The following is a 22,798-nucleotide window of genomic DNA, read 5'->3' as shown; positions in this document are numbered from 1 at the left end:
GCTCAGCCTTTCTCCTCTTCTCCACCACCTGTATTTATTAGGCTTCCACTGAGAATAATGGCATTTGTCTCAGGGACTTCTCTCCGTTACCCAACCTAATTCAGGGCAGCTGCTCAATGTCATGGCCAAGTCCAGGCCTGTGCTGCTACCTGAGGTGTGTACAGGGCTCTCCAGCACAACTGCATTTGTCTGGCATGGACAGCACAGCACCTATAGGAAAGCCATCCCCACTCAGAGCAGGTGTGGGACACACCACCCAGGGCATCTTGGACAGACCCACTTTCTCTGGGTCAGTGACTGGTCACCAGCACTGTGCTGAGAAGAGGCCTCTCCCACCTCCACCTGGTAGATACAGGCCAAGAAGGAATATGAAGCATGTCCCACCAGGGTCTGTACTCATGTCTCTCTGCTCCTGAACTCTGCTGGTTCTTCTCGCTCCTGTTCTTTACTCATCCCATTGATGGTGTTATTATCAAGGTGTTCCTGGAACACAGGATGTCCCCAGTGAATGGAAAAAAGGAAATCATATCCATCTAACACAAAATAAAAACAAACAAAAAAACCCCACACCACCACCAACAAAAAACTACAACAAACCAACCAACCAAACCCCAAGATGTAAAAAGAAGGACCCTGGGAACTACCACCCACTCAGCCTCTCTTCTGTGCCTGGAAAGGTCAAGGAGCAGATCCTCCTGGAAGCTCTGTTGAAACGTATGGAACACACAGAGGTGATTAGAGACAGTTCACAAGGCTGAACCAAGGGTGAATTGTGCCTGACTAAGGTAGTGGACTCCTCTGAAGGAGTGACTGCATCAGTAGACAAGGGAAGAGCTATGAATGTCATCTGTCTGGGTTACTATAAGACTTTCCATGCAGCCCCCACCAAAAAATTGCTGAGATATTGGTGTGATGGATAGATGGATAAGGAACTGACTGGATGGCTGTGTCAAAACAGTCAATAACTCATGTTCAAGTGAAAACAAGGAATGAGCAGTTTCTGTCAATTGTCCATTCTGGGATGAATACTGTTTAATATCTTAATAAATTATATACACAGTACACCCTCAGCAACTTTGCAGGTCACAGAGTCATAGAACATCACCAGCTGAAAGGGATCCATATATATCATTAAGTCCAACTCCCTGGTCCTTGCAGGATGACCTAAACCATATGACTAAGAGCATCCTCCAGATGCTCCCTGAACTCTGACAGGTTTGGTGACATGGAGACAGTGAGATGAGTTATGTTATGTGTCATATGTTGGAGAACATAGACACTTTGTAGCTTCTGGCAGGCATCCAGTCACCAGTTTCCACACTGCATCCTGGAGCTCCTTGTTCCTCATACTGTAGATGAGGGGGTTCACTGCTGGAGGCACCACTGAGTACAGAACAGACACCACCAGATCCAGGGATGGGGAGGAGAAAGAGAGGGGCTTCAGATAGGAAAATATGACAGTGACAAAAAACAGGGAGACCACAGCCAGGTGAGGGAGGCAGGTGGAAAAGGCTTTGTGCCGTCCCTGCTCAGAGGGGATCCTCAGCACGGCCCTCAAGATCTGCACATAGGACACCACTATGAACACAAAACACCCCAAATAGACAATAGCAATAAACATGAGAAGCCCAAGTTCCCTGAGGTAGGAGTGTGAGCAGGAGAGCTTAAGGATCTGGGGGATTTCACAGAAGAACTGGCCCAGGGCATTGCCCTTGCACAGGGGCAGTGAAAATGTATTGGCCGTGTGCAGCAGAGCATGGAGAAACCCAGTGGCCCAGGCAGCTGCTGCCATGTGGACACAAGCTCTGCTGCCCAGGAGGGTCCCGTAGTGCAGGGGTTTGCAGATGGCAACATAGCGGTCGTAGGACATGACTGTGAGAAGAAAGTACTCTGCTGAAATGAAAAACACAAACAGAAAGAGCTGTGCAGCACATCCTATGTAGGAAACGGCCCTGGTGTTCCAGAGGGAACAGGCCATGGATTTGGGGACAATGGTGGAGATGCAGCCCAGGTCGAGGAGGGCGAGGTTGAGCAGGAAGAAGTACATGGGGGTGTGGAGGTGCTGGTCACAGGCTATGGTGATGATGATGCTGCTGTTGGCAAGGAGGGCAGCCAGGTAGGTTCCCAGGAAGAGCCAGAAGTGCAAGAGCTGCAGCTCCCGTGTATCTCCAAACTCCATGAGGAGGAACAGGGTGATGGAGCTGCTATTGGACATCTTCTGCCCCTGGTCATGATGACCTGTCCAAGTAGGAAAAGGCAGTGAGCAGTTAGGGCAGAGTTCTTTGAGGAAAATCTATTAAATTTCTCATGCAAATGCCCTAGACTGCCTTGGCCCTTTCATGAGCTCTGCTCTGTGCTGACTGACTGTGTCTCTGGGAGCAGGGAGCTCTGCTGTGAACACACAAGTATCCCAATGCTCCTGTCAAGGCAGGAGAGACAGGGACAGACAGACAGGTACTCAGGAATTTCTCTTCTTTGGGGTCACGCTTCCAAGAGGACTCAGCCTGAAACCTCATGACCCTGGGGGCAGATGCTATGCTGGGTGTGAGACCTGGAAATTGCTCCAGGAAAGTGTCTGCACTGTGGTGGATGGCAGGGACGTGCCTGAATTTTGTCTTCCAACAGCATTTCTGTCAGCAGCTCCTTCTCCGTTCCTACTCCCGTCCCTGATGTCTGGAGCTGTCCCTGCCAGGAGCTGCTTCTCTCTCCCCATGTTTCATCCCTGTTTGTGCTCATAGTCCCCATCTCACTTACTGTCTGCTCAGCTCTGCCCTGCAGACCCCTCTGGCAGTGGAGCCCTGACCAGAAGCATCTCTTTATGGGCAGTGAATCAGGGGCAAGTCAGAATATCCTAAAGAGAACTGGGATCTGAGTGCCTTCTCCAGAGGAGAAGAATAAAATATTAACTCCCATTGCACTCTGATCCAACCAAGAGCAGAAAATTCAGAGCACAGACTCCTTCCCTTTTAGATAATCTCCATTTTGACCTCCTTCTTGAAAAGTCCCCTTGGAAATACCCTGGGGGTAATTTGGAGCTGTCAGCAGTGCTGTCCCATGCAGCACCCTCTGAACAGCAGGACCCTGCGTGTCCTGCCAGGGGTTGCCTCTTCCACACACAGCTTCTCCTCACAGCACCGTGGGGATCTCCCTGGGCAGGTTCAGTACTGACCCTGGCAGGCGGCAGAGTCCCTGCCCAGCACACAGCCCTGGGGTGCAGGGACCCTGCTCTGCAGGACAGCCCTGGGCACCCATCCTGCACCCCCAGCTTCACACTGATGCAGCTATCTCTCAGAGAAGGCAGTTGCTATGCCTTTCTCCTCTCATGATGTAGCAGGGAAGCCCTGCTTCAGAGTGTGTCCTCCTTCTCCACACAAGACCAGTCAAGACAGTCATCTAGACAGCTCTTATCAGCCATGGGATGTACCAGCTCTAGAAGATCCCTCCAGGATGCTCATCTGAATGTCCCCACTCCCACAGACTTACTGTGTCAGAAGTTGTGAACGTTTCTGCATGAACAAGAGATCACCTTTAAGCTCTTCCTTTCTCACTCCTCTCCCCTCGGTGCTGCAGGCAGTGCCCTCAGCCCTGCTGCGCTTTGCAGAGGAGCTGCTCCTGGCCAGAGCTGTCTCTTTACAGTGCTACCTGGTTGCCATGAGCTCCCTCCATCTCAGAGCCCAGCCCAGCTCAGCAGCAGAGGAGCGGCCCAAGGTGGCGCTTTTTCTTGGCCCTCTGGGCTCCCTCCAGGTGTCCCTGGGGCTCCAGGAGAACCTGCTGTGAAACAGGCTGAAGTCACCACTGATGCTCCCTCCCTCAGCTGGGGAGAAACTCTTATTCCCAGCAGTGTCAGTTCTTCTCTCAGAGATAGAGTTACTTCTAAAAACTCCTTTTTTTGTGTTATTATCAGACCGGACACCCAGCCAATGACAGGCAGGGATCTGCTTTACCACTTCTGAGGGGAGTCAGCTCAGTCAGTTAAAGTATCTCATCCTGTGTTTCTACTGTTAGCGCTGGAAGTGGACTCAGCTCTCTGCCACAGCTGCCACAAAGCCCTGAGAGCTGGGATTCCGCTTGCTGCTGTTCAGGTGTGCATTAAATAGGCACCTGTATGTGAGCTCCTTGTCTCAGCTTCCATGGTAATTAATGAAGATGTAGGTCAGGAGTGAGCTGTTCAGATGAAATACCTGGTGACTTCGGAGGTTCCAGAGGTTGTCCAAGCTTGTTCATCCCACTGGCACTGTCCTTATTTATGATTTGTTTGTCAGTCAGTGCTGCCATCTGACCAAAAGGTGTCCTGTATCATAAGGACAGCCAAGTTTCCCTCCATCTTTTCCATCAGCTGTGTTGACTAGATCGCCATTGACTATAATGATGGTTTTCATCTACACATTGCCTAATCAAATTCCAGGCAGTTACGCTATTTAATGCCCAACTAGAGGCCTGTAGTGCTAGGTGAGATGCCAAGGCTCTCACACGTATCTACATGGAGCTGGCAGGTACAGCACAGTAAAGCCATTCCCACTCAGAGCGAGTGTGTGACAGACACCCGGACAGCGTTGCACAGAGATTCGTTGCCTTTGTGCGAGCCACTGATTGCCACCACTGCAGTGTGGCATGTCTGTCCCTTCTCTAGGCAGTAGATGTAGGGTAGTCCAGGAACACAAGAGCCATCACACTGGGGTCTCCACTTGTTTACCTAAATTCTCAAACTGCTGTTTCTTCTCTCCACCACCTCATACTCACCCCCTTGCAAACACAGTCAAGCAACAGATAAACCATTTTCACAGTGCGCCATTCAGCAGCATCTTGTCATTCCTGCAGATCAGTGACACCTCTGCCAAAGTCCCCCAGAGGCAGCAGAGCCGCCATTGAAGTAAACCAGCTTCTTTCCAGGGTTGCACTTCCCAGCCCTGTTTGTCTGTGGCCATGGGTACAGCAGGGGTTGCTCACTCTCTTGGCATCCACTTTCAGCTTTAGATTTCCATCTGCCGACTACTCCAGCATGTCTCGGGTTGGAAGCAAAGCCTTTGAACCAAGGGGGTGTTAAGCAGTCGGTATGAGTTTTATTTGTAAGTGTGAGCTTTGCCTGGAGGCACAGCTGATGTGCTACAGCCAAAGTGTGCACCAATTCCCTCAGCCCAGGGCACAGACAGGCTCAGTGAGCCCTTGTGGATGAGGATCAGAGGGGAGTCCAGCAAATGTGAAAGTGTGGTAGGAGACAAGGAAACCACATCAGTGTGGGAAAACAGCCATAGACCTCTCTAAGGCATCTGGGAAATCTCTGAATGTAGAAGCCTGGGCCTTGATGGGGACTTCAATAACACTGGCATTTGTTGGATGGAGAACACAGCAGGAGGGTGATGAAGCTGGTGAGGCACCTGGAGCACAAGTCTTATGAGGAGCAGCTGAGGGAGCTGGGGCTGTCTAGCCTGCAGAAAAAGAGGCTGAGGGGAGACCCTATTGCTCTCTACAGCTGCCTGAAATGAGGTTGTAGTTTGGAGGGTTTTGCTCTCTTCTCCAAAGTAGCAAGTGATAGGTCAAGAGGAAATGGCCTCAAGTTGAGCCAGGGATGGTCCAGATTGGATATCAGGAAACATTTTTTCATGGAAAGGGTTGTCAGGCATTGGAACAGGCTGCCCAGGGCAGTGCTGGAGTCACCACCCCTGGAGGGGTTTAACAGACCTGAGCAAGCTGAGTGATGTGATAGGTACCCTTGCTGTGGGTAGGAGGTTGTCCTGGAGACCTCCTGAGGTCCCACCCAGCATGAGTGAATGCACATTCCCTTCCCCACAGTAGGTAAAAAAACTCAGCTTTTCCACAAGTGTGAAAGTAGGTCAGATTTAAGTTACCTTGGCTCATCTGTTTCTTTCCTGTCCCACACCAGCCACTGCTGCTCAGAGGAAGAGCTGCTTGGTACGTACTGGCAAACAGCCTCGATCACCCCTGTTGCTTAAGTTCCATTTTCTTTTCCTCTCTTTTCACCCATCCAAGTTCTTCTCTGTCCTGGTTTTGTTAAAAACAAGTTTCTCTTTTAGTGAATTTTCCTTTCAGCTGAAGTCTTCTTACTAACAGCACTTTTCTGAAAGCTAGATACATGTTTTAGTAGACATAGCAATGGAATGCAAGGTCACAGAATCACTCTGATAAGGTACACGTCCTGAGAGAGGGGCAAGGAGGAGCGAACTGAACAGGTGACTAAAACTGGCCAACTAAATATTCCATCCCACTCACGTAATACATCATGTAAAAGTGGGAATCCTGCGGGTCCTGGCCCTCTTGGACTCTGGCCGGCATCTGGGAAGGACCCTGCAAGTTGTCCCTGCAAACTGAGGCCTAGTGACCAACTGAATCCAGTTCCGGTTTGCTTGATAGTCCAGCCCGGGACTTCCAGGTGTCTCCTACTGCTGCAGGAGCAGTTCTTTACTGGGATTTTGAAGGTTGGTTTTTTATATTTTGTCTTATTTTCTCTATTTTATCTCGTAGCGGTGAGTGGTGTACCACACCTCGGTTACTTTCTCTATCCTTCTTTGCCTTCCAATCACCTGTACTTAGTGTGGAGGGGGCGCAAAGCAGGCTAGGGAGGGAGAGGGGGTTATAGCATCTGCCACGGTTTATTGTTGCCCTGCAACATTCTCTTTGATCTTTTTTGTTCCAGCCCATACAAACTGTCCAATTCTGTTTGCTCTTCCCTCACTGGCCCTGCCTTTACTTGCTCTGCAGCTGTTTCTGAGATAGTCAACATGATTAATCCTGTGATGGAAGGAAATTCCTTTGAAGTAGAACAACCTTTCAGCATTTGTAGTGCCTCACAACTCCTCCTGCTGTTGTCTTGTGAGAGACACCACCATCAGGGCAAGACATCTGCACACAGGCATTAACTGCTGACTAAATGGATCTTCAGTCCCGGGAGACCCTGAGAAGCAGAAATCTTTTACAGTTTACAGGGAGAAGTGGCTGGTGCTCCTGGTGGGAAGAATAAGCCTGTGCACCAGGGCCAGCTGGGCCCTGATTCACTGAGCAGTGAAGACGAGGAGAAGGGCCTGGGCACTGTGAGGGATGCCATACGGCCAGTGCTGCGTGTGCACCATGAACAAGGCCAGCTGCATACGGGGCTGCATGAGGAAGAACATGGTGAGACAGACATGGCAAGTTATCATCCCACTAACTGAGCACTGGTGTTACAGCCTCTGGACTGGTGTGTCCCTCTCTGGGGCTTCTTCTTCTAGACAACTGAGGACGAACAGGAGAGTGTCCAGAAGAGGTCTGCAAAGATGGGGTACATGACCGCTGTGGGTAGGATGAGAAATCTGGGAATATTATACATAGCAAACTGGAATAATGGAATCATAACATCCTAGAATTGTTTATGTTGGAAAAGACCTTACAGATCCTAGAGTACAACCATTAATCTAACACAGCCAAGTCCAATATTAAACCATGTCCACATCTCCATGTCTTTTAGAAATCTCTCCAGGGATGGTGACTCCAGCACTTCCCTGAGCAGCCTGTTCCAATGCCTGGCAACCCTTTTCAGAATTTATTTTTTTTTTCTCATATCCAATCTAAACCTCCCCTGGCAAACCTGAGGCCATTTCCTCTCATCCTATTGCTTGTTACTTGCGAGAAGAGACCATCACCCTCCATACTACAACCTCCTTTCAGACAGTTGTAGACAGCAACAAGGTCTCCTGTCTCCAGGCTGAATCCTTCCAAGGTCTCTCAGCCGCTCCATCACACTTGTGTTCCAGTCCCTCTCCCAGCTCTGTTCCCTTCTCTGAACTTGCTCCAGCTCCTCAAGAACTTTATTGGTGTGAGGGGCCCAAAACTGAACCCAGGATTCAAGGTTTGGACTCCCCAGTACCCAGCACAGGGGGACCGTCACTGCCCTCATCCTGATGGCTACACTGGTGCTCATACAAGCCAGGATGCTGTTGGCATTTTTGGCCACCTGGGCACATGCTGGCTCATACTCAGCTGGCTGTCAATCAACACCTTGTCACCATTTAATTGCAGAGTGACAATAAACCATGGCAGCTGCTTTGGTAATGCCCTCCCTTCCTCCTGCCATCCCTCTCCACTAAGGAAAGGCAATAGGAGGGCAAAGAGAGGCAAAGAGAGAGGACTGGCAAGTTGGAAAAAGTTGAAAATGATTTACTAATGCTACTAATAAAATAGAGAAAATAATACAAATGATACAAAACTAATCTTGAGTTTCCCAGCTCCACACTGCTCCAGCAGCTGCAGGGCAGGCTCCTGGAAGTCCTGGGTCACACTCTGCAGCAAACCAGAACCGGATTCAGTGATGCAGGGTCTGTCACTAGGCCTCACATTGCAGGCACTGCAGGCAGGGTGCGGTGATTAGGAACGACGCATACCAGGACACAGACAGAAATTCACGCAGAGGCAGAGATCTTCTTCAGGAAGGAGTGCAGAGCCTGGCCAAGCAGAGAGCTGACTTAGGCCTAGGCTGCCTTCTTTATTCACCATTCACAATTCATAGGATTTACAGGTACGGGCCTGGACTAAGATGTTTACAAAAGGTGTTTTTCCACTAATTGTTATTAAGAACACACTAAACTCATGTGATGTTTGTCTCACTTGTTTTCCCGCTCATTCACAGCCCAGGCCCAAGGACATTCACACATCCCATGCACTTGGGTGTGGGTTATTTAGGCTTATAGGATATTAGCAAAAATATATATCTGTAGTCAATATGCTAGTTCTAGTTACTGGGCTTGCTGTGTCAGCACTACTGGGGGCTGTGGAAAGTTACAACATGTGGATGTAAGAACAAAGAACAGGAACTGGTGGTCGAGCAACAGGATCTTGTTACAGTGAGGAATGCAGAGCCTTCCCAGCACGTAGGGCACGTAGCCACAAGGAACTAAGATAAGATATGCATGCTCTCTTACTAACCTATCATGAGCTCAGCTTTTGTAATATGTATGAACTAATTAGTTGGTATACCAATCAGTATAATCCACGATAGTAGTTGTAATGTATGTAACAGTATAAAAGGACTGTGTAAAGAACAATAAAGCGGACACTTTGCTTGCATCAAGTTGCGTCCCCGTCTCTCCATCGTGGCAAATGGTGACCCCGACGTGATCTTTGGTGAAGACTCCGCCGGAGGCCGATAATCACCTATCTGGTGGCGTGCTGCGAGTCCCGCAGAACTGAGGACGCTGCTAAAAGAAGCAGGAAAAGCCGGCTACTGAAGTAATCACCCCCGTCTGGAACGAGAGGTGAGCTGCGGGAAACTTAACATGGGGAATCAGGCGAGTTCCCCTGAAAGAGACGTTTATGAACTAATGAAAGCTTTACTTAAGAAGCATGGGGGAAAAACCCTTTCGGGTCAGGACCTCAAGCTGATCCTTAAATGGGTCCAGGTTAAGATCCCTACAGTTACTGCTTCTTCGATTTTTACCCGGGAACTTTGGGACGATGTGGGGGTGAAATTATGGGATGCAGCTACCTCTGGAGATGAGGAAGCGCAACATATGCTCCCACGCTGGAGAAAAATTTTTGAGACTGTGAAAGCGCAAGAGCAGAGCCAACGAGGTTCAGAAGGGGAGACAAAGCCCTCTGCACCATCATTACCGTCACCACCCCCATTGGCCTGTGCAGCGGGGTATCCCCCGGAGGATGATCCCTTTGATCCCGGACCTGTTGATCCCGAAAAAGAACCCGATCTTTTCCCTCCTGATCCTCATAATGCCTGGGGAGAGATCAAACGCCAAGCATTAAAGGAGGGGGAGCTAGAGATAGCAAGAACTATAGTAGCGCCTGTTATATATCAAGGAAGGGGGGGGGCGGCTCGATGGGAAGCATTGTCCTTTTCAGTGATTAAGGAGTTGCGTCGTACGGTTACTGAGCACGGGTTGTCTTCTCCTTATTTTGCAAGCCTTTTATCTTCTGTATTCGATACATATGTCATGACCCCACATGATTTAAAATCTCTCGCGCGATTGTTATTAACCCCAACGCAATATACAATGTGGGAATCTCAATGGAGAACGGGATTGCAGACAGTTTTGTTGGGGTATGCAGGACACGCGAATGCTGCCCTAGCTGCCTTGACCTTACAACATCTCACTGGGACTGGGCAACATGCAGACCCGGCTGGACAGGCAAGGGATATCCCCCGAGAAGCCTTAGAAGCAGTCCGGGAGGAAGCAAAAAAGGCCTTATTGAAAGTTCCTGATTCTCAAAAGCCTCAGAAAGCGTTTACTAATATCACCCAAGAGCCCCGAGAGCCGTATATGCAAGTTATAGACAGGTTGAAACAAGCCTTAGATCGGCAGATAGATAATACCGAGGCTCGAGATATCTTATTACTTAAATTAGCAGTGGAAAATGCCAACGCTGATTGCAAAAAACTTTTAACGCGAACCCGCGGCGCGTGCAGACACAAGTTCCGCGGCCAACCTCAGCGTCCCTGCAAGCGCGAGGGGGAGGGACGGGGGATCAAAGGGTTTCCAGTCTCTCTCCCGCAACAGCAGGGAGCGCCGGCCTGGACCTGGCAACCGCCCACACAGTAACGCTACTTGATTCCTCTGTTCACTTACTGCCTACCAAAATTGCAGGTCCTTTCCCCCCCCGCCGCCTCCACTGACTGGCACTGGGGGAGTCTTCTGAAACCTCTTCTTCTGTTGTGTTGGCTCTTTTATTTTGAGGAGAGGAATCATCGGTGGCAGGTCTTTTCCTCTGCCCAGTGCACTGCTCTGCAAAGTCCGTCTGATTTTCAGAAACATCAGTCTTTTGATCTACACAGTGAGTGTCCTCTGAGATTCCCTGAGAGCCGACAAAAACCACGTTTTGGCAATTCCCGTTTACGTCCAAGCTCTGGCGGCTGGCGGACTTGCAGACAGCTTTCAGTAGCCTGGGGGGTCTGAAGTAGAAGTCAGGCGAGCTCCCCTTCTCCACGGCTTGCCACTCGTACCTGCCTTCCAGCGGCTTGTGATTCTGGAAATCGAAATTCCACTTCCTCTGGCATGCCTCCTCCATCTCCTGGCGGTGCTTCTTCAAGTCCCTGTTTAACATTGATACAGGTGCAGATGTTACCGTTATTTCTCAAGCGAAGTGGCCTTCTAGGTGGCCTTTAGCTGATATCTCTCAGACGTTAGCAGGAATTGGGGGGTGTGGAGCTAGCCGCCAAAGCGCAGAAATAATACAAGTTCAAAATTCAGAAGGACAAGTTGCCTCAGTCAAACCGTTTATCTTACCAGTACCTATGGTCTTGTGGGGGCGTGATGTGTTGTCTCAGTGGGGGGTGTCTATCCAGACACATTTTTAGGCGGGGCCATTGAGGGGCGTGAAACCCCAAAGTTAACTTGGAAAACAGATACTCCTATTTGGATTGATCAATGGCCCCTGCCACTGGAAAAACTTCACGCCCTCCAAGAAATAGTTAATGAACAACTATCTATGGGACATATTGTACCCTCTACGAGTCCTTGGAACTCGCCTATTTTTGTTATTAAAAAACTGACTGGCAAGTGGCGCTTGCTCCATGACCTCAGAAAAATTAATGATGCTATGGAAGACATGGGGGCCCTGCAACCTGGGCTTCCGTCACCCGCCATGATCCCTAGAGATTGGCATTTAACCATCATAGACCTCAAAGATTGTTTTTTCAACATTCCATTGCATCCAGATGATGCTCCTAAATTTGCCTTTTCGGTTCTAGAGTCAACATGCAAGCCCCTTTGCAAAGATACCAGTGGGTTGTGCTACCGCAGGGAATGAAAAATAGCCCTACAATATGCCAATGGTATGTAGCAAAAATACTTAGTCCTGTCAGAACTGTGGTACCTGCTGCATTGTTATATCATTATATGGATGACATTCTAGTGGCAGCACAGCACCATGAAGTCATGGAGGAAGCTGTAGCCCTTGTCGTGGCTGCTGTAAAATCAGCAGACCTCTGTATTGCACCAGAAAAAATTCAAAAAATACCACCTTGGAAATACTTAGGATGGCGTATAGGGGCTCAGACTGTTACCCCGCAACCCTTACAGATACAGGCAAATGTAAAGAACTTACATGACGTACAAAAACTGCTGGGTACAATCAATTGGGTCAGACCATTGTTAGGAATCACTAGTGCGGACCTTCGTCCCCTATTCGAAATGCTTAAAGGAAGCTCGGACTTAAACGCTCCGCGAACTCTCAGTCCTGAAGCCATAGCTTCCTTGCATAAAGCTGCGGCAGCGATTACCTGCAGACAAGCGCATCGATGGGAACCAGAATTGCCTTTTCAATTAATCATCCTTAACCCTGCTAGACAGCCTCATGCACTTATTTTCCAATGGGATTGCCAGAAAACGGACCCTTTACTGATCATTGAATGGATTTTTTTACCTAACCAAGCCACAAAGACAATTTCTACCCAACATGAGATGTTTGCATCTTTAATCATCAGGGCCAGACAGCGATTACTTACCCTGGCGGGCACGGACTTCGCCCTCATATGTATGCCAGTAACAAGTGTTTACTTGCAATGGTTACAACAACAATCAGATGCACTAGGTATAGCTCTGACTGGCTATGCAGGCCAACTCACTTCTCATCTGCCTTCTCACAAACTGTTAAGCGTTGATTTTCACCTTTTACCTATTCCAAAGCGGAGTGACCAGCCTTTACAAGCCCTCACTGTATTCACAGATGGGTCTGGCAAATCTCACAAGTCTGTCGTCCTTTGGTGGGATGATCATCGGGAACAGTGGAACTCAGATGTAGAGGCTGTACAGGGTTCTCCTCAAATAGTAGAATTGTCTGCAGTTGTTCGAGTGTTTCGAAAATGGTCTATTCCTCTCAATATAATCACTGATTCTGCTTATGTTGCAGGAATTGTTAGCCGAGCAGAGGCTTCTGTGCTACGAGATGTTTCTCATACGGCACTGTTTAATTTGTTACAAGAACTCATCTTTCTGTTAAATTCCCGTCTTCACCCTTATTTTATTATGCATGTTCGATCTCACACTTCTCTACCTGGTTTTATTGCAGAAGGGAACCGACAAGCGGATTTGCTTACGCTACCGGTGCAGGTGTTACCACATCGATTAGCGCAAGCTCGACTCAGCCACTCCTTTTTTCATCAAAACGCTGCAGGCCTTAAGCGTCAATTTGACCTCACTATACAACAAGCCCATAATATCATTGCGGTGTGTCCTGATTGTCAAAGACACTCTTTCCCTTCTATAGCAGAAGGAGTCAACCCCAGAGGACTACAAAGCCTTCAACTCTGGCAAACAGATGTCACTCATTTTGCTGAATTTGGTCGCCTAAAGTTTGTTCATTGCTCTATTGATACATTTTCCGGAATGTTATTTGCCTCCTGTCATGTAGGAGAAAAAGCACGTGATGTGCAAAAACATCTAATGCGCGCTTTTGCTACTTTGGGGGTACCCTCTCAAATTAAAACTGACAATGGCCCCGCATATGTATCTAAAACCTTAACTACCTTTTTTGCCTCTTGGGGTATATCACATGTTACAGGTATCCCTCATTCTCCTACAGAACAAGCTTTGATAGAACGTTCCCACCAAACCTTAAAACGCCTGTTATTAAAACAAAAAGGGGGAATAGGAGCCGCTACGCCAGAGGAGCGAATACAGAAAGCCTTGTATGTTTTTAACTTTTTGAATTGTTCCCTATTAGACAGCAATCCTCCAGTAGTTCGTCATTTTAGCACAAACACCCTTTTTGAACCCAAGATTAAGCCGCCAGTATTGATCCGGGACCCCGAAACAGGTAAGATAATGGGACCCTATCCCCTTGTCACGTGGGGAAGAGGCTATGCTTGTGTTTCCACAGAAAGAGGCCCCCGCTGGATCCCAGCTAAAAACGTGAGACCTTTTCAAGAGACACTGCAGCAGCCTCCTGAAGACATTCCTGGTCCTGATCCTGCGACTGACATAGAAGACACTACCGATCAATAATTGAATGAACTCTGTTCCAGAGGTTAACGAATGGGAGCTTAAATGTCCCCAATGTGAAAAATGTAATCCGTGGATTTGTAGAATTTGTGCTAATTGTGGGAAATCACAGTGGCTAAATCGCCATACAGTAGGACGCTGGTGTGATAACTGCCTAACAATTGAGTGGAATACAGTTCAGGTGTTATTGATAACAGGTACAGAGACAGAATATTCTCCCCGGTATGATTATTATTCTGACGATTGGGGGAAAATTGTAGCACAAAGGTCTGGGGACATTTTATATTCTAAGATTGAATGCGCCAAAGACATTCAAATACTGCAGATTTGGGTAGTCACCCCCGGAAAGTGGGAACAGACAAAAAGAGAGTGTATACGGAGGAAGAGCAAACAATTACGAAAATGGGCAAAAGAATAGTTGTTTTACTTGTGATTATAGCTGCTGGTATGGGCTTTGATTTGCACCACGTTGATCCTCGTACTAATGTGTGGCTTACCTGGGCTAATCGTACCGGGACTACAGATTTTTGTTTGTCTTTAGCGCAAGTAGGTGACCCGTTTAGGACATGTTTAATTGGATACCCGTATGTAGATTTGATGGATTTTGTAGGGTACGTAAACGAGTCAGACTTGGAAAGCAATCTCAACCGCTCATACTGGAGCTGGCGTAATGACAACCTAAGGGGCTTGTGAGTTTCTGTTCTTTTAATGATTTGTGCATTATTAATAGTAATCCCATGTGTGTTACAATGCTTGCAACTGCTTCAATGAACAAGATTTTCCTCGTGCAGCAAGGAGCGGACCAAGATCAGAAAGAAATTACAAAAACCCCCAGTACGGAGCTGTTAGTGAAATAAGATGTCCTCGAGTTGGTCGTTCGCTGACCTTGGGAGGGTCAGTTAATTAAAACAAAAAGGGGGAGATGTGGGTTGTCTGAATTTAGAGTTGGTGAGTTAGTTTTCTGTATTTGGAGTTAATAGGCTAGTTTGCTGTATGAATAAAGTTAAGTGTTGTGGTAGTTGTGAGGCGACTTGGAGGCGGGGAGCTTGTGGTGGGTGGGGGTGCCTGCGCCCTGGAGCCCTGGAGCGGGGACAGCTTGTGACTACGAGATAACGATCTTGTTACCATGCCAACACTGCCTGACTAAGATTCCCGCCTTAGCTAGCTTAATGTCTGTTAAAGTGATTAGCCACTCAGCATGAAACATGCGTGCCTTAGACTATATAAATGTATGTTTGCCATACAATAAAGCGGACACCTTGCTTGCATCAAGCTGCGTCCCCGTCTCTCAATCGCGGCACCCTATAGATCCTCTTCTAGCCCCCTAAGGCCCGTCTAGCCCCTATATCCCTTATAGCCCCCCCTATAGATCCCCCTATAGACCCTATAGCTTCCCCTATAGATCCCCCTATAGCCCCTATAGACCCTTATAGCTCCCGCTATAGATCCCCCTATAGTCCCTATAGATCTTCCTCTAGCCCCCTAAGGCCCGTATAGCCCCTATATCCCTTATAGCTCCCCCTATAGATCCCCCTATAGCCCCTGTAGATCCTCCTCTAGCCCCCTAAGGCCCGTATAGCCCCTATATCCCTTATAGCCCCCCCTATAGATCCCCCTATAGCCCCTATAGATCCTTCCTGTAGCCCCCTAAGGCCCGTATAGCCCCTCTAGCTCGCCCTATAGATCCCCCTATAGATCCTCCTCTAACCCCCTAAGGCCCGTATAGCCCCTATATCCCTTATAGCCCCCCCTATAGATCCCCCTATAGCCCCTATAGCTTCCCCTATAGATCCCCCTATAGCCCCTATAGCCCCTATAGACCCTTATAGCTCCCCCTATAGATCCCCCTATAGCCCCTATAGATCCTCCTCTAGCCCCCTAAGGCCCGTCTAGCCCCTATATCCCTTATAGCTCCCCCTATAGATCCCCCTATAGCCCCTATAGATCCTCCTCTAGCCCCTAAGGCCCGTCTAGCCCCTATATCCCTTATGGCTCCCCCTATAGATCCCCCTATAGCCCCTATAGATCCTCCTCTAGCCCCATAAGGCCCCTCTAGCCCCTCTAGCTCCCCCTATAGATCCCCCTATAGATCCTCCTCTAGCCCCCTAAGGCCCGTCTAGTCCCTATATCCCTTATAGCCCCCCCTATAGATCCCCCTATAGCCCCTATAGCTTCCCCTATAGATCCCCCTATAGACCCTTATAGCTCCCCCTATAGATCCCCCTATAGATCCCCCTATAGGCCCTATAGATCCTTCTCTAGCCCCCTAAGGCCCGTGTAGTCCCTATATCCCTTATAGCTCCCCCTATAGATCCCCCTATAGCCCCTGTAGATCCTCCTGTAGCCCCCTAAGGCCCCTCTAGCTCCCCCTATAGATCCCCCTATAGATCCTCCTGTAGCCCCCTAAGGCCCCTCTAGCTCCCCCTATAGATCCATAGGATGCAGTTCCTGCGGCGCCGCCTGTCGGACGGGAATTTCCTGGCGGGGGGAGGGGCGGGGGGGAAACCCCCCCCCAGCGGCCCCGCCCCCCCCCTGCTGCTCGTCATCGGCCCCCCCGACACCGACTGGTACGTATAGAACACCCCCCCCCCCCGACCCGGGGACATATAGAACCCCTGCCTCCCCACCCCCAAAACCCTGGGATCTATAGAGCCCCCCCCGACCTCCCCCGGGACCTATAGATCCCCCCTGACCCACCCTGGGACATATAGAAAACCCCTGGGACTTATAGAACCCCCCTGACCCCCCCTGGGACATATAGAACCCCCCCGACTTCCACGGGACCTATAGATCCCCCTGACCCACTCTGGGACCTATAGATCCCCCAACCCCCCTGGGACCTATAGAAACCCACTGGGACCTATAGAATCCCCTGATATATAGACCCCCTGGGACCTATAGACCCCCCTGACCCACCCTGGGACATATAGACCCCCCCCAACCTCCCCCGGGACCTATTGATCCCCTCCCAGGACATATAGAACCCCCCTGACCCCCCTGGGACCTATAGAAACCCACTGGGACATATAGAACCCCCCATGACCTCCCCCAAACCCCTGGGACCTATAGATCCCCCTGACCCACCCTGGGACCTATAGATCCCCCAACCCCCCTGGGACCTATAGAACCCCTCCCAGGACATATAGAACCCCCTGACCCCCCTGGGACCTATAGAAACCCACTGGGACCTATAGAACCCCTCCCAGGACATATAGAACCCCCTGACCCCCCTGGGACCTATAGAAACCCACTGGGACCTATAGAACCCCCCTGACCTCCCCCAAACCCCTGGGACCTATAGATCCCCCTGACCCACCCTGGGACCTATAGATCCCCCAACCCCCCGGGACCTATAGAACCCCTCCCAGGACATATAGAACCCCCCTGACCCCCCTGGGACCTATAGAAACCCACTGGGACCTATAGAACCCCTCCCAGGACATATAGAACCCCTGACCCCCCTGGGACCTATAGAAACCCACTGGGACCTATAGAACCCCCCTGACCCACCCTGGGACATATAGATCCCCCTGACCTCCCCCGGGACCTATAGATCCCCCAAACTCCCTGGGACCTATAGAACCCCTCCCAGGACATATAGAACCCCCTGACCCCCCTGGGACCTATAGAACACCCCTGACCTCCCCCAAACCCCTGGGACCTATAGATCCCCCCATACCTACCCTGGGACATATAGATCCCCCAGCCCCCCTGGGACCTATAGAACCCCTCCCAGGACATATAGAACAACCCCTGACTGCCCCAGGACATATAGAACCCCCCTGACACCCCTGGGACCTATAGAAACCCACTGGGACCTATAGAAACCCCCCTGACCTCCCCCAAACCCCTGGGACCTATAGATCCCCCTGACCCACCCTGGGACCTATAGATCCCCCAACCCCCCGGGACATATAGAACCCCTCCCACGACATATAGAACCTCCTGACCCCTCCCAGGACATATAGAACCCCCCTGGGACCTATAGAAACCCACTGGGACCTATAGAACCCCTCCCAGGATATACAGAACAACCCCTGACCCCCCTGGGACCTATAGAAACCCACTGGGACCTATAGAACCCCCCCTGACCTCCCCCAAACCCCTGGGACCTATAGATCCCCCCTGACCCACCCTGGGACATATAGATCCCCCAACCCCCCTGGGACCTATAGAACCCCCCCCAGGACATATAGAACCCCCCTGACCCCCCTGGGACCTATAGAACCCCCCTGGGACATATAGAACCCCCCCCGACCTCCCTCAAACCCCTGGGACCTATAGGTCCCCCAACCCCCCGCTCCAAAGCCCTGGGACCTATAGAAACCCTGACCCCCCCCCCCCCCCCCAAACCCCTAGGACCTATAGATCCCCCCTGACTCCACCAATGGCCCCCCGGGACATATAGATGCCCCCCAGGACATATAGAACCCTCTTGACCCCACCCTGGACCTATAGAACCGCGCTGACCCTCTGTGGGACATATAGATCCCCTGACGCCCCCGGGACCTATAGAACCCCCCTGGGACATATAGAACCCCCGTGAACCCCCTGGGACCTATAGAACCCCCCCTGGGACATATAGAACCCCCTGACCCCCTGGGACCTATAGAAACCCCCTGGGACATATAGAACCCACCTGGGACATATAGAACCCCCCTGACCCCCTGGGACCTATAGAAACCCTCTGGGACCTATAGATCCCCCCTAACCCCCCATGTGACATATAGAACCCCAGGACCTATAGAAACACCCCCCCCAACATTTGGGGGGGTCACTTGGGGGTCACTTGGGGTCACTTGTGGGTCACTTGGGGGTCACTTGGGGTCACTCGGGGTCATATGGGGGTCACTTGTGGGTCATGGGGGTCATTTGTGGGTCACTTGGGGTCATATGGGGGTCACTTGTGGGTCACTTGGGGTCATATGTGGGTCACTTGGGGGTCACTTTGGGTCACTTGGGTCACTGGGGGTCACTTGGGGGTCACTTTGGGTCACTCTGGGGGTCACTTGGGGGTCACTTGAGGGTCACATAGGGGTCACTTGGGGTCATATAGAGGTCATTTGGGGGTCACTTGGGGTCACTTGGGGTCATATGGGGGTCATTTGGGGGTCACTTGGGTCACTATGGGGTCACTTGGGGTCATATGGGGTCACTTAGGGGTCAGTTGGGGTCATATGGGGTCACTTGTGGGTCACTTGGGGTCATATGGGGGTCATTTGGGGGTCACTTAGGGGTCACTTGGGGTCATATGGGGTTCACTTGGGGTCACTTGGGGTCACTTTGGGTCACTTGGGGGTCACTTGGGGTCATATGAGGTCACTTGGGGGTCACTTGGGGTCATTTGGGAGTCACTTGGGGGTTACTTGGGGGTCACTTGGGGTCATATGAGGTCACTTGGGGGTCACTTGGGGTCATTTGGGAGTCACTTGGGGTCACTTGGGGGTCAATTGGGGGTCACTTGGGGTCATATGAGGTCACTTGGGGGTCACTTGGGGGTCACTTGGGGTCATATGGGGTTCACTTGGGGTCACTTGGGGGTCACTTGGGGGTTACGTGGGGTCACTAGGGGTCACTTGGGGTCACTTGGGAGTCACTTTGAGGTCACTTGGGGTCACATGAGGGTCACTTTGGGGTCTCTTGGGGGTCACTTGGGAGTCACTTGAGGGTCACTTAGGGGTCACTTGGGGTCATATGAGGTCACTTGGGGGTCACTTTGGGTCACTTGGGTCACATGAGGGTCACTTGGGGGTCACTGGGTGTCACATGGGGGTCAATTGAGGGTCACTTGGGGTCACATGAGGGTCACTTGGGGGTCACTTGTTGTCACTTGGGGGTCACTTGGGGTCACTTGGGGGTCACTTGGGGGTCACATGGGGTCATATGAGGTCACTTGAGGGTCACTTGGGGTCATATGAGGTCACTTGGGAGTCACTTGGGGGTCACTTGGGGTTCACTTTGGGTCACTGGGGTTACTTGGGGTCACTATGGGGGCACTTGGGGGTCATGGGGTCACTTGGGGGTCACATGAGGGTCACTTGAGGGTCACTTTGGGTCACTAGGGAGTCGCTTGGGGGTCACTTTGGGGTCACTTGAGGGTCACTTAGGGGTCACTTGGGGTCATATGAGGTCACTTGGGGGTCACTTGGAGTCACTTGGGGTCACTTGGTGGTCAATTGGGGGTCACTTGGGGTCATATGAGGTCACTTTGAGGTCACTTGGGGGTCACTTGAGGGTCACTTTGGGTCACTTGGGTCACTGGGGGTCACTTGGGGGTCACTTGAGGGTCACTTGGGGTCACTTGGGGTCACTGGGGGTCACTTTGGGTCACTTGGGGGTCACTTGGGGTCATATGGGGTCACTTGGGGGTCACGTGGGGGTCACTTGGGGGTAATTTGGGGTTCACTAGTGGGTCACTTGGGGGTCACTTGGGGTCACTTGGGAGTCACTTGGGGGTCACTTGGGTTACTTGGGGTCACTATGGGTGCACTTTGGGGTCATGGGGTCACTTGGGGGTCACATAAGGGTCACTTGAGGGTCACTTGGGGTCATATGAGGTCACTTGGGGGTCACTTGAGGGTCACTTGGGGTCACTTGGGGTCACTTTGGGTCACTTGGGGGTCACTTGAGGTTCACTTGGGGTCACTTGGGGTCATATGAGGTCACTTGGGGGTCACTTTGGGTCACTTGGGGTCACTTTGGGTCACTTTGGTCACTGGGGGTCACTTGGGGGTCAATTGAGGGTCACTTGGGGGTCACTTGAGGGTCACTTTGGGTCACTTGGATCACTGGGGGTCACTTGGGGGTCAATTGAGGGTCACTTGGGGGTCACTTTGGGTCACTTGGGGTCACTTTGGGTCACTTGGGTCACTTGGGGTTCACTTTGGGTCACTTGGGGGTCACTTGGGGTCATATGAGGTCACTTGGGGGTCACTAGGGGGTCATTTGGGGTTCACTAGTGGGTCACTTGGGGGTCACTTGGGGTCATATGAGGTCACTTGGGGGTCACTTGGGGTCACTTGGGAGTCACTTGGGGGTCACTTGGGTTACTTGGGGTCACTATGGGGGCACTTTGGGGTCATGGGGTCACTTGGGGGTCACATGAGGGTCACTTGAGGGTCACTTGGGGTCATATGAGGTCACTTGGGGGTCACTTTGGGTCACTCTGGGGGTCACTTGGGGGTCACTTGAGGGTCACTTAGGGGTCACTTGGGGTCATATAGAGGTCATTTGGGGGTCACGTAGGGGTCACTTGGGGTCATATGAGGTCACTTGGGGGTCACTTTGGGTCACTTGGGGTCACTTTGGGTCACTTGGGTCATTGGGGGTCACTTGGGGGTCAATTGAGGGTCACTTGGGGGTCACTTGAGGGTCACTTTGGGTCACTTGGGTCACTGGGGGTCACTTGGGGGTCACTTGAGGGTCACTTGGGGTCACTTTGGGTCACTTGGGTCACTTGGGGTTCACTTTGGGTCACTTGGGGGTCACTTGGGGTCATATGAGGTCACTTGGGGGTCACTTGGGGGTCATTTGGGGTTCACTAGTGGGTCACTTGGGGGTCACTTGGGTTACTTGGGGTCACTATGGGGGCACTTTGGGGTCATGGGGTCACTTGGGGTCACTTGGGGGTCACTTGGGGGTCACTTGGGTCACTTGGGTCACTTGGGGGTCACTTGAGGGTCACTTGGGGGTCACTTGGGGTCATATGAGGTCACTTGGGGGTCACTTTGGGTCACTTGGGAGTCACTTGGGGGTCACTTGAGGGTCACTTAGGGGTCACTTGGGGTCATATGAGGTCACTTTGGGTCACTTGGGTCACTGGGGGTCACTTGGGGATCAATTGAGGGTCACTTGGGGGTCACTTGAGGGTCACTTGGGGTCACTTTGGGTCACTTGGGGTTCACTTTGGGTCACTTGGGGGTCACTTGGGGTCATATGAGGTCACTTGGGGGTCACTTTGGGTCACTTGGGTCACTTGGGGATCACTTTGGGTCATATGGGGTTCACTTGTGGGTCACTTGGGGTCATATGAGGTCACTTGGAGGTCACTTGGGGGTCACTTGGGGTCAGATGTGGTCACTTGTGGGTCACTTGGGGTCATATGGGGGTCATTTAGGGGTCACTTTGGGTCACTTTGGGTCACTTGGGGGTCACTTGGGGGTCACTTGTGGGTCTCACTTGTGGGTCCCACATTGGGGGTCCCCCCATTTTTAGGGTGCAGCTCTTCAGGGGCAAATCCGTCCATGGGGACGTGGAGCTGCGCGTCGAGCAGGTTGGTTTGGGGGTCCCCCCATATTTTGGGGTCCCCCCACATTTTGGGGTCCCCCCACTTTGGGGTTCCCCCCCCACTTTGGGGTGCCCCCCACATTTTGGGGTCCCCCCATATTTTGGGGTCCCCCCAATTGGGTGTCCCCCCCATATATTTTGGGGTCCCCCCCGATATTTGGTGTCCCCCCCGATATTTGGGGTCCCCCCAATTTTGGGCTCCCCCCCAATTTTGGGGTCCCCCCATATATTGGTGTCCCCCCACATTTTGGGGTTCCCCCACTTTGAGGTGCCCCCCATATATTGGGGTTTCCACCCTCTTTGGGGTCCCCCCCAATTTTAGGGTCCCCCCCACCTTGGGGTCCCCCATATTTGGGGAACCCCCACATTTTGGGGTCCCGCCACTTTGGGGTCCCCCCCACTTTGGGGTGCCCCCCACATTTTGGGGTCCCCCCATATGTTGGTGTCCCCCCACATTTTGGGGTCCCCCCCTCTTTGAGGTTCCCCCCCATATATTTTGGGGTCCCCGATATTTGGGGTCCCCCCCAATTTTGGGGTCCCCCTATATATATATGGGGGTCCCCCCCACTTTGGGG

At 51.4% G+C, this 22,798-nt stretch overlaps 2 protein-coding genes across 2 annotated transcripts; both read right to left on the bottom strand.

The window, feature by feature from the left end:
- Window positions 1-715: 715 nt before the first annotated feature.
- On the bottom strand, window positions 716-2,215 carry LOC135577769 (olfactory receptor 14A16-like). The gene has a single exon (XM_065047890.1). It carries the CDS (start codon window positions 2,213-2,215, stop codon window positions 1,250-1,252), a length of 966 nt encoding a protein of 321 aa, XP_064903962.1. The 3' UTR covers window positions 716-1,249.
- An 8,342-nt stretch (window positions 2,216-10,557) lies between these two features.
- On the bottom strand, window positions 10,558-11,040 carry LOC135577768 (cyclin-dependent kinase inhibitor 1B-like). The gene has a single exon (XM_065047889.1). The coding sequence runs from the start codon at window positions 11,038-11,040 to the stop codon at window positions 10,558-10,560; it is 483 nt and encodes a 160-aa protein (XP_064903961.1).
- Between the last annotated feature and the right edge of the window lie 11,758 nt (window positions 11,041-22,798).

The sequence above is a fragment of the Columba livia genome, unplaced genomic scaffold (assembly GCF_036013475.1).
Source record: "Columba livia isolate bColLiv1 breed racing homer unplaced genomic scaffold, bColLiv1.pat.W.v2 Scaffold_139, whole genome shotgun sequence".
NCBI classification, from domain to species: domain Eukaryota; kingdom Metazoa; phylum Chordata; class Aves; order Columbiformes; family Columbidae; genus Columba; species Columba livia.
This window is presented reverse-complemented; position numbering and strand designations above follow the sequence as displayed.

Coding starts and splice junctions, on each gene's coding strand:
- LOC135577768 (XM_065047889.1), bottom strand. CDS start 11,040: ATGTTAAACAGGGACTTGAAGAAGCACCGCCAGGAGATGGAGGAGGCA.
- LOC135577769 (XM_065047890.1), bottom strand. CDS start 2,215: ATGTCCAATAGCAGCTCCATCACCCTGTTCCTCCTCATGGAGTTTGGA.